The sequence below is a fragment of the Scardinius erythrophthalmus genome, assembly GCF_964197995.2.
Source record: "Scardinius erythrophthalmus genome assembly, chromosome: 12".
Lineage (NCBI taxonomy): Eukaryota > Metazoa > Chordata > Actinopteri > Cypriniformes > Leuciscidae > Scardinius > Scardinius erythrophthalmus.
The window spans coordinates 36,494,953-36,507,482 of NC_138232.1; the positions used below are offsets into that span (position 1 = coordinate 36,494,953).

At 36.6% G+C, this 12,530-nt stretch overlaps 1 protein-coding gene across 1 annotated transcript; it reads left to right on the plus strand.

Annotated features, from left to right (window-relative positions):
- The first annotated feature begins 1,356 nt into the window (after positions 1 to 1,356).
- nabp1b (nucleic acid binding protein 1b) lies at positions 1,357 to 4,745 on the plus strand. The gene is made up of 6 exons (XM_081380632.1): positions 1,357 to 1,616; positions 2,490 to 2,628; positions 2,728 to 2,799; positions 2,874 to 2,961; positions 3,040 to 3,103; positions 4,309 to 4,745. The coding sequence occupies exons 1-6, from the start codon at positions 1,523 to 1,525 to the stop codon at positions 4,497 to 4,499; spliced, it is 648 nt and encodes a 215-aa protein (XP_081236758.1). The 5' UTR covers positions 1,357 to 1,522; the 3' UTR covers positions 4,500 to 4,745.
- Positions 4,746 to 12,530: the final 7,785 nt, after the last annotated feature.

Here is a 12,530-nt window from a genome sequence, read left to right on the forward strand (position 1 = left end):
ACAGACTCAAACCTAGACTTTGAATACCTTAAACATTACACATTCATATTAGATACTTAATTGGAATTAGAATTGTCTGGCCAAGAAAAAAAAGTGATTATTACACTGATTATTATGTTTATAGCAATTCATATGAGTGTAGCTTTCCATTTCTTAAACAACCATGTAGGAAGGCACATCATAGCCATATTCCTCAATATTTCAATCAAGAGGGGCATACATTTTTGGTCAAGATCTTGTATTGACAATGCAAGAGTCCAGCACTCTGTAAAGTCTCCTCCAGCACATCCCAAAGACTCAAATTGAATTGAATGAATTTAAGGTCTGGACTCAGAGGTGTCAATTCATGTGTGAAAATGATTCTTCATGCTCATCCCAACCATTCTTTCACAATTTGAGCCTGATTAATCTTGACATTGTCATCCTGGAATTTGGCCATGATGTGTCTTCCTACATAGTTGTTTAAGAAATGAAAAGCTACACACTCCATCAATTAGGGTTAGAAGAACTGTTGCCAAACATATAACATGCTAGAAACATAATAATCAATAATAATCTAATGATAGACTCTTAAGCATTTGCCTTTATCATTATTATTATTATTATTATTATTATTATTATTGGCCAGGCAGTGTATGTGGGGTTACAAAGATAATAACAAATGATTCTTATCTGCAGAGCCATGGGAACGGTCAGGTGAATTGTTGATTTACTTTCTTGTCAGAGCTACTGTATGGCATTTGAACTATCTGTTCCTGAACATTCATATTATCTAATTGTATGTCGTAATTCTTTTTGTTTCAACGTGAAGAGTGGTCAAATTGAAAACGCGCCCTCTATGACACTTGAAAAACTCCTTGGGCACTAGCGCCATCTGGCGTTATGAGGACTCAATTAAAACAGCAGAAAACGAAACAAGCGAAATGAATGCTTGTATATCATTGTATCATTATACGATTAAACAATTCCCCGTTTACATTTTTTTATTTTAATTCATTCAAACTAAAAAATAGAAGTTTAACCAGCTAAATAAGTTAGTAGATAGCGCGTTTTTCACAAATCTACAGTACACAGTCACGGTGGCCGAGAGGTTAAGGCGTTGGACTCGAAATCCAATGGGGTTTCCCCGCACAGGTTCGAATCCTGTTCGTGACGATATTTAGTTTTGATTCCCACTAAAAGCATGGAACTTTTCAAACAATTTCAAACCACACAAAACGCACAAATAAACTGATTTGTGAACATCACTTTAATCACTTGAGTTCTTACAGGAAAATTAACGTAAACAATTTAGCACTTTTGTTTTTCCTTTCCTTCCTTAGTTAATATGTTAATAAGGCTGAATTTGTCTTATGCAGTTTTAAAGGGGAACGTTTCTTTTGGAACATTCGTTAAAATCTGATCTCATTCAGGTAGCCTAGCTTATATAAATACCTGGCACAATCAGTCATTGTAGGTGATCCAAGGTGGCTGGCAGTTTGACTTAATTGGATTTCCTTTAATTTTTTCCCCTTGTTTTTTAATGGCAAACCCGTTGAACGAAAGTGTGTGTCTGATTAAAGACCTTAAACCTGGATTAAAAAATATTAATTTGGTTTTCATCGTCCTGGAAACTGGTAAGTCGTATTTAAGTGGGAAACGTTTGCTTTAAACGACCAAACGCGGCCTGTACGATTGCGTTGCTGTCCTCATTTTTAAAATGTTTCTCACAAACTGTAGCATTATATAACTTCAAATAAGATTAGTATAATGGCTTTCAATTCTTGAAGTCCGTGCTGACTTCCATAAAAAATATTTTAGACAACATTGTTTTCAGTAGTGAATCCGTGAACGAATCTTTTTTTTGAGTTGGATCTTTTCTGTGAGTCGTTTGAGTCTCAGTGGCGTACTGAATAAATCAAATGTGTGAAGGAGTGAGCTATTTCAGTCACAGTTACAGAGTTGTGTTTAAATGAATGAATGAATTTAAGTGTTGTTTAAAGTCACCATGAAATCAAAAATGACATTCTTATTTTTTTTATGGAATATTGCACAATTGCAAATGATTTATCTGTGAACATTATATTTTTTAATTCATGTGCCCTCATAATCTTTGATCAAAATAACTTCCCCTCCTTCTTGGAGTGACACCTCTTCTCTTTTCTGATGACGTTTTTACTGGTGCAAGGGTGGGACAACCTGTCACTCACATGAGATCACTGCAATTGCAAACCACAACGATCCAATCAGTTCTCGATGGACAAAATCAAGTCCTGCCCACTGATCTATATAGAATTACGTCATTATATAGATCAGTGGTCCTGCCCATTTTTTTGCCCCCTTTTTAAGCTGTTTCACTCACAACAGGGAAGAAAAGGTTTATTTATTTTAAAGAAACTGGGGGAAAAAAAGCGATACATGAAAATTATTTGGAAAGCTAATTTGCCTTCGCCAATTGCCTTACATTTAAGTGTGTTCCTTGTTTGTGCTTCTTTAACAAAATATACCAGGTCGAGTGTCTAAGACAAAGGACGGACACGAAGTGCGTTCATGTAAAGTAGCTGACAGGACCGGAAGCATCACCATATCAGTGTGGGACGAGGTGGGCAGCTTGATACAAACCGGAGACATCATCCGACTCAATCGAGGGTGGGAGGAAAGTTTATTAGGCTGTTAATAATAATAGTAATGCTTCGAATCATAATAAAGCCTTTTCATTGTGTTAAAGAAAATTACATTTGATTTCAGATATGCATCTCTGTTCAAAGGATGTCTTACTCTGTATATTGGGAGAACAGGGGACCTCCAGAAGATCGGAGAGTAGGTCTTCACACTCTGAAGTTCTCTGAAACAATGATGATTGCAATAACCAGTACCTTCTTGCATGATCAAAGGTTCTGTATGATATTCTCGGAGGTGCCAAATTTCAGTGAGCCCAACCCAGAGGTTCTGGCTAAAATCAACCAAATAAACAACACCCACGTGAGTGCAAAAATACAGCTCAGAGGGCATGAACAGTGAGATGAGCGTAGAATGAGTGTCTGTTTTATCTCTTAACAGGTTAAAACAGAAGCTCATGGCAGCGCTCCTAGTATACTGAATCCCGGACCAGCTGTACCTACAGGTTGACCCTTTAGAACCTTGAACGATTGTTTGACAAAGGCAGTATTTATTGCAAATAATCATATTTAATTCAGGGGCCTGGAACCCCTAAGGGGGCCTCAGCATATTTCCAAGGGCCCGCAAGATGGCTTAAGATAAACTCAGCGTGAAGTTCATTTTCATTCTTTGCTTATAGAAGTTTGAAATACCTTTGCAGCAATGTACTGTTAGCGAACATCCCGACGCCACCCATGCTGTTGAGAGTGGCATTTAGATGAATATATAAGCGCTGCTCTCAATAACAAAATAAACTCTTTAAAAATGACAGCGGTGAGAAAATAGCAGGCAAGAAAGCATCTGATCATAGCGATGTGGATATGTTTGCACCATCTTTATAATTCGGCACTCCGGTAAAGTCACGTCACATTTTTTATATAGCAATTTGTACAATATATTGCTTTACAGCAAGCAGCTTACATGAAAAACAGTTTCAGTGTTACTCTCAATTAGAATTACAACTTCAGTTTCTATGTTTTTATTCGCGGACCGTGGACGTCTGACGAAATTAACAGAGTAGAATTCCACGTCAAAGAAGGCGGAGCCTCAGATCCACACCTACCTATTATGTACTCGGCACGGAACAATGGTAGTTCGAAGGGGTTTACCACTCGGACTGAACTTTTCCAAAAAGTTTGATTTCGCAAGCTGTTTCGAACTTTAGAAACAAACTTATTTTTGGCCCAATTTGTTTCGGAATGACATCACACCTCTTCATTCTTCGACTTCTCTTGGAGAATATTGGGGCCTTTAAAGATGATTTAAAATGAGACAAAATAAGCTAAAATAGCTCAAAATCAAGATATAGGCTGGAATCATATTTCTTATTTTCATTTGTTCCCTTAAAGGTACAGTACACTTTTGGTTCCCAATCGGTCTAAAATAGTCTGAATACAAACACTTAGAATAAGTGTACCATAGCGATTCAGGATAAGACAAAAACATGTTTTGGAAGATGGATTCATGATGTACTTGCTCATTATATAAATGTTGTAAATTTTTTACAGAAAAAGTTGCATAGTGTACCTTTAACAATTAAATGGATAAAAACAAATCAAGCTGTGGTTGCTCATTTAACATGTCAGTCAGTCAGATGGCTCTCTCTGTATAAATATGTGATTCTTGGCCAGAATAAGCTGAAATATGTACCATTCTCTCTGCCCCTCCCAGCCAACGGCTCTGCTGTGTTTTCTCCTTCTCCTGTCCCCCGAGAGACCTCCTTTGGTAAAGGTGGGCGTCATTTGAACCGCACTCATTGGAAGAATGGCACTGCTTCTTCAGTACCAGGTGGAGGTCATGGCCCAAAACCCATTGCCACCATAACTTATGGACGGGATCCTCGCAGAGCACCGAAGAGATGAGAACAAGAACACGTTTCAGCATCTGAGACAATGCTATTTTGTATTTATTTTTAAATGCTTTTTTTTTTTTTTTTTTTTTTGTCAATTGAGCAGTTAAGGGTTATTTGATTTATGTATTAGATGAACTTTTTCTGGATTTATGAGAGCAGAACAAAGTTGTGTGCAAATAAAGTTGCTTAAAATCATGTCATGCTTGTCATATTTGTGTTTTCATAGCAAGTTCGGGCCATTAAAGGTGCAGTAAGCGATTTCTGAAAATCATTGTTGAACACTTGATATTTGAAATCAACCCAAACAAACAAACCCCTCCCTTCGTTGCTCCACCCCCAAAGCGCACAAACACGCGATGCAAGACTGGATGTCTCTTTATCATCGCAGAAGCGTAGTAAAAAAAAAAAGCTTTGCAAAAACTCAAGACAAATAGACGAACGAGCGACAAAAATATAATGTCCACCCCTAAAAAAAAACTCTGGCCCCCCGTTCGCCGAGCCCGTTGTTTATGCTTTACATAAAATACAATTTTGAGATCTACACTTATCAAACATGGACTTAAATATTTTACATCAGATTTCAACAGCAACGGACATTCCTTTACTGAGGATTTCCTTGTCAAACTCCGCCTCCACTTTACTTGTGTATGGTGTTGTAGCGCACCACTTTAATCATACTGCTGGGTTCGAACTTGAAACTGACAAAACTCACAAGCATGTATATAGTTTCACCATGTTTTTTTAATTTTTATTGATTTTGTAGCTTTAGTCTCACCAGGTCATCCCAAAGTGTTTAACTTGCTGTAATTCTAGGAATTCTCTCCTGCACCGGAGAGCTTTTCTAATATTAACGTGGGTCCTAAACCTCTTGCCTGATCATAACCCTTCTTTTTCCAGTGATATTCCTATGACCTTTTCTCTCTCAGCCATCTTTCTTTCAACAGTTTTTCTTCAACTCTCCCTCTTTGCTCATTCTTCATCCTCCCCCATCATGAGTGGACACACCCCTACTGCTGATTGGCTACAAGTTTGTTGTGGTGGTCGGTCAGATACACTTTCAACAGTGTTTTCAGAAATCACTTACTGCACCTTTAAAGGTAGGGGAGACCGGGGACAGTTGCAACACTTTTTGCATTTCTCTCTGTTACTCAGAGACTATTTGGACTAGACCAACCAAATTTGTATATATTAAACTTGCATATGTCTGCTAATAACCCATACCATTTAAAGATGATTATATATGACATATCGTTCACAGTATTTATTTGAATGGAAGAAGTCAGATGTTGCAACTGACCCCGACCCAGGGGACGGTTGCAACACAACCCAGGGACGGTTGCAACATGTTAAAAAATACCTTAAATTTAATTAATTAACTTAAACTTTTTGTCTCAATGTGCATATAATTTTGAAAATATTAACTGTTTTAGGCCTACTAAAATATTATAGTATTATTTATTTCAATAATATTATTGTAGCCTATTATTTATCTATTTAGTCATATTTATCAAATAACAGTTATTGAGTTTTGTTTGTTCATGTGTAGAACATAGGCCTACATAGATTCAGTGTGCAGGCGTTACAGACGCTATTCAATCTCTCCATATTTCAGTGTCAGACAGGAAGAATTGAACAATTTGTAATGCAGCAAACTTTTATTAAAAATGCAATTTATAATTTGTTGCAACCGTCCCCAGACCCTATCAGCCATGACAGAACATCATGTGCCTGCTAGACACACTGACTTTGACACATGCTAACCATGTCACTTAGAAGTCAACAAAACAATAATTCAAACTAAGTAAGTTTTGATTAATTCATACAAAATATCAGGACAGTATGACAAAAATATATCTCATGAAAAAATTTACTTTCATACCTCCAAAACAAGTTTTGTTCAATAAATGCAGCAGCAGATGTTGAATTATGCCAACTGTCTTTTTGGTGGGAGGAGGGTCTAACTGTGCATGTGCAGTATGAGTGTCATCACTCTAGCTTGTTTCTGATTGGAGAAAAATGAAATGTTGCAACCATCCCCTGTTGCAACTGTCCCCGGTCTCCCCTAGGGCCATTATGGAGAGGCAATAGCAAAGACTATGTATATATATATAGAAAGACGTTGCAGTTGTATTACTATGAATGGGAGAAAGTGCAACGCGCAACATGGCGGAATAAGTCCCGCCTTCTAAAGAAAAGAGCCAATCGCTGATTGGTAAAGTCATCGCTTCACTGCAGCTGGCGTTACGGTACGTTCACACGGGGCGTCAGCGTCAACGCTTGACGGAAGGCGTGGCTGAAGTTTGGCACTGACGCCATGGTCATAGCAGCGTCAGCCAATGAAATTAGACAGGAACTCAAATTTATCCTCAGTTTGCTGCTCTTGAACAGGATGAACGTGATTGGCTGCCGCCTGGCTACTGTATTTGCATAGAGTGATCCTGATTAGCTGATGCTTCCATCTGCGGCGCCTCACTTGCGTTGCTCGCGGCAGAAGTTGAGAATTTTTCTCATTTCGCATTTTTCAGTGCCAAACTTCAGCCACGCCTTCCGTCAAGCGTTGACGCTGACGCCCCGTGTGAACGTACCTTTAGAAACTCTTAGAAACAATCAGTGTTCAGTGTTGCCAACTTAGCGCCTTTGTTGCTATTTTTAGCGACTTTTCAGACCCTTTAGCGACAATTTTTCAAAAAAGCGACTAGCTACAAATCTAGCTACTTTTTGAACAAACCTCAGTATCTCCAATTGTTGCCAGCACACCTCTCTCTGCGTCTACCCTGTTCTGTGAATGGCAGAGAACAGCAGCATGGCAGCTAACAGACGTGAATGAGCAGTGTTGTTTCCTCGGACTTATCACTTATCTTTTGTTTTATATTTAAAGAATTTAGTTTGACCATTTTATTGTCCTTTCTTTTCTTGTGCTTATCACTTGTAATACTCACTATCACAGTGCTTTAGTTCACCCAGTTCCCGAACTCTCTCAATTCAGATAATTTTACACATAAAAAATAGTCATTCAACAGCTAATGTTACTCGTAACATTATTGTCTGACAAAAAATAAAAAAAATAGTAAATGAGAACAGCTTTATTGGACATTATATTATATTATATTATATTATATTATATTATATTATATTATATTATATTATATTATATTATATTAAAATACAGTATGTGAGCCTATTTTTACAGTCTATGATGTGAGCATGATTTTAATGAGAAAAAACATTAGGACGGAATGCGCTGATGACGACGTGTGATGTCTGTGCGAGGTCGTGGTGGTAGAAATACATGTTGTCGGGCAGGTAGTAGGACATCGTATCATTGTATTCGGACCGAATGCAATGACTGGACGAACATTTTTTGGTCCTGAGACTTCCACAGAAGACATGTGTTCATGTTCTAATATTTAGACCACTTCTATTATTGATTGCTATCAGGATGTGAAGAGAGTTTCAGTAACTGTTCTGTAATGGGAACTTTCAGTGTAATTTTACTGTTGTAGTACGGACATGTAAGAAGGGACACAAAGTTATGAGGTCAGTTCCTTGGTAAAGTGTTTATCTTGAGCATGGTTCGTTATTGTAAAATAGTTAACACAATAACAGTAACAAAAAGTGTTTATAAAAATTGCTCATAAAATAAGATGGTTATCTTTTTCTGGTTGGTTTATACAATCTTACATATTGCACTAGAATATGGCACTTGGAATAAGTCGTAGTGTGCTTAATGTGTGTTATTAACAACTTTCTGAATTAAGATCTTGACAATGAACTGCTGTGACTTCATTCCGGACAGATTTTTTTTTAATAAACCTGAGGCGAGACTGACCTCTAGTGGTGAGAAGGAGGTTTAGATATTGAATTGAGGCTCTAATAAATGAGTGATGTTAATTTCCTTGTGTAAAAAATCGCAAAAATATTAAATACACCTCTACAAGTGCTTATGTGAGCTACTGTTGTTTTGCATTGAAATTCCATTGCATGGAAGTCCTAGAGTGTTTATGAATTAATAGTTGATAAAACTGCAAAAAAAAAACAGAAAATAAATCTAATAAGCATATCTTTAAAATGTAACAGATAAATACAGATTTGACTGCTGAGCTGAGCATTTATTAGTGGCATGTGACAGTAATAGCAGTGACATTATGATACCTGTTATTAACAAAAGACACTTCTACTTTTACCTTACATTTACTGTAAGCGAACATGTGCTAATACTTTTTATTCCCCCCGTTATACAGTAAATAGTAATAGCAGACTTTACTATTAATTATTCATAGTAAGGTCATAAAAAAAACTCAGTTTTATTTCTAATGCTGCAACTAAGTCTTTTCTCACAACATCCCAACTTTCACGCTCATTTTTAATTTCAGTGTTATTTTAAGATGTCAGCACAAAAGGGTTCTGTTACAGGAAATCATTGCAAACACTTCAGAGAAACAGTAACACTTTTATGATAGATAGTTAAAGCTGAGATTCCATTGCATAGTGTAATCTGTGTGTGTCATAAACTAATGGCCATAATTATTGGCACCCTTGGTAAATATGAACAAAGAAGCCTGTGAAAATAAATCTGCATTGTTAATTCTTTTGATCTTTGATTTTTTTTTTTTATCACAAAAACCAAACCTCATTTGCTGCCAAAAAGCTCATATAAGCTCGTAACATTTCCTTTTGATTGGAACTTATTAATGATTGCCCTGATGGTGGAAATGGGAATTTTCAGTTCTTTAGCTATTTTCTTACAGCCACTTTCTTTTTTGTAAAGCTCAACAATCTTTTGCTGCACATCAGAACTATATTCTTTGGTTTTACCTTTTGTGATGGATGATTAAGGGAATTTGGCCTATGTTTTGTTTTTCATATATTTATAGTCCTGCGAAACAGGAAGCTAGACAATTTCGTGATCCTTGTCACCCTGGTGTGCTAAAAATGTTAAATATGAATGGGAATATACTTCTTTACTCATAAGAATATCTAGGGGTGCCAATAATTGTGGCCAATGTGTATTAGAGAAAAACATTTATTTCATAAAATGATTTTCACCTCCACTCTCATTTTAATGAAAGATCAAAATGATAAATAATACAGATTTATTTTCACAGACTTCTTTGATCATATTTACCAAGGGTACCAATAATTCAGACAATGGCTGTACATTATATCTTACTAGTTTCATTTTTAGTTTCAAAATTGGCCTCAAGACTGAAGGGGTGGTTTCTGGAATCCATATATCATTTGAGTGGTTATTAATTAAGTTATATTTATCCTTTTAAATGATTTGAATGACTTCTTCAAGCTTATGAGATTTATGTAGTTGTAGAATTACATGTCAGTTCTCTGAAACGTGAAGTAGGCTACTTCCCTTCAAAAGGGGTCAAAGACGTCAATTATTTATAGCAGTGATATGTAAAAATAACAGCAGTGATTGTGATAAGCACCGAGAGCAACTCTCAACATTGAAATGTCATTGTGCTGAATGCCAGTCATGAAAATAAATGATCAGCTTTATTAAATGTTATTAATATGTAGGAAACATATTTCATTTATACAAACTGTTTAAAAGTATAAAGTGGATACAAAAAGCAAGTCCAAAGTACATGAAGCAAATCTTGTCACGTTTGTATTTACCTACAATGATCACTGGTGATGAATAATCATATGCATCTTAACTACTTATTTATATTATTGAAGGATTTTATCAATATATTTTAAATATTAAACAAAAGAAAATAATAAAATTACTCACATAATTTGAATGCAGTTGAACACTTGAAAACAGAACGCAGAAGCAAAGTCTGTCTCTCAATAAGAGTAAAATCAACAAGGATTACAGTCAGATTTCTCTTTACCACATCACATTTAAGGCTAACAATGTATATTAATGTAAATTAAAATGTTCTGGTTATGATTTATTAAAAAAAGTTTGTAAATTATAATATATCACAGCCTTTCTATACCATTGAGGATACATACTCTATTTTAATCAAGGCAGAGTAAATTAAAAAAGGTATGCCATTTGATAACAATTTGATCTGTTCCACCAATTATACTTTATTAACTAGAAAAATATCATAATGAAGATCCCAGTAAATGAAGTCAGTCAGCTGGTTCTGATTCTTCTCTCACACCTCTTTCAGCAGAATCCCATAAGGACGAATGGACTTCTCCACGATCTCCTTCTCTTTATCAGCAGAGGTGCCTTCAGGAATCTCAATCAGCCAGTAGTCCTTTCTCTCACACACTTTCCTCATCTTTGGATTAATCCTGTTCTGCATCAGGACTCTGTATCTCTTCCCGTTCTTTTTGGATGTAAATTCCCTGCTGTAGCCAGAAGCCTGCTCTATGTCGTATGTTGAGTAGATTCCTCTCCCGTAGAGTTTTCCAGAACCTGCTTTGTAATGGGTTTTGACGATACCTGTAGCACCACTAACGCTGGTTCCATGATAGGAGACGGGCCACTCACCAGCCACTGAGTGACTCCTCCATCCATCCGTGCCCAGCCAGGCGTTTCCATCAGGATACTTGTTCCGGACTTTGAGAGCAATGCGGTACCATCCACATGGACGTTTATATGGCTCATTACCCCGCATACATACTGAATTGTCACTTAAATGTGTGAAATCATGATCAAAGCAAGGTTCGAAGAATTCATCCATGTCCACAAACATCTCCTTCCCCACATCTGAGTTGAAACCTGCCACTGGCGCTTGTTGCAGACTATTAACCAGATCTGCGATATATTTGAGCAATCCTTTTGCCAGAAAATTATCAATATTGAGCTCATTAGGATTCGACTTTCCTGTTAATCCATTGTAAGGCTTCACAGGTGTATCGAGGAGGGCAGACAGCGCCTCCAGAACAACTTCCCTGTCCATTGTAGACATAATGCTGATTTGCCTCAACAAAACTGGAAAAAGTCAAAAATCCTTCTGCTCGTACACACTGATGTGGCTTTTGCTCTGCTTTAAATATGGACTCCGTTATGACAAAGAGGGAGTGGTATTTTTTTTTTTTCCACTTTCAGTTTTGAAGTGAATCAGGGTCTACGAAAGTTCAACTGCCATAAACAACATAGTCTGCTGGGAACAACATAATCAATCTTTGAATATTTTTAGTTTCACTTTTTGAATAACATGACAAATAATAAATAAATGAAAAAGGATTTAAAATATGAAATAGCATATTAGTAGAGCATAAATGACATAGGGCCTACTGTGTCTGTTGCATATGATTTAACGGCCATATGAAAGATGTCATGAAATGAGTAATTATTGCTGATTTTACCAGGCCCAGAAACCAACTCCCCAGTTGAACTTTACATTCTGCTGATTAAAGATAGGATAACTCTAGTCAGAGGGTTGTTAAAAGTTGTTTTCTGGCAGTTTGACATGAACTTTGGAAGACGATGGATTTCATAGATTTCAACACACTAAAAGATGTGACTCATGGAAAGTACAGATATTTCCATTCAGCTGTCATACACTGTGCACCGCTTCAACGACTGGAACGGTTTCAGTTCAGTTCAGCTCCTGTGTATTGCTATTTTTGGAGTTCTTCGTCGTGTACCTTATACGTAACAACTAATGCAGCTCAAGAACTTCAAAACCTATTAAGGCAGGAGTAATAATGCTGTAATATTTCAAGTTAAAATACTTTCTTCTATCCCAGCTTAATATACAAAGACAATCACAAATATAAGCCATATGGTTTTTCTGAAAAGTTTAAATAAAGTGGCTGACACATCTTTCATTGATTGTGGTGATTTGTCCGACGTAAAAATGGTGTACTTTGTACCATGAGCGTAGAAATGAAACAATTCAATGTGAAGAAACAAAATAACGTTGCTCTATAAACTTAAGAGATAAATGAAAAATAGTGTTGGCTGCAAGACAGCAGTTGCAGGCAAAGAGGTATTTTCATGGACATTTATTGCCTTTACTGCAAAGGAAGTGAAGATCATTGCTGACCCAGTGTTGAGAGCATTCAGGATTCCACAGTCTATAGCTGTCACACACTCAGTTTTCTTTATCTTTAGTTT

Bases quoted from the DNA above. Each gene is read 5' to 3' on its own strand.
- nabp1b (XM_081380632.1), top strand. From the start codon at position 1,523: ATGGCAAACCCGTTGAACGAAAGTGTGTGTCTGATTAAAGACCTTAAA. The intron at 1,617-2,489 runs GTAAGTCGTATT...AAAATATACCAG, and splicing joins TTTCATCGTCCTGGAAACTG to GTCGAGTGTCTAAGACAAAG. The intron at 2,962-3,039 runs GTGAGTGCAAAA...ATCTCTTAACAG, and splicing joins ACCAAATAAACAACACCCAC to GTTAAAACAGAAGCTCATGG.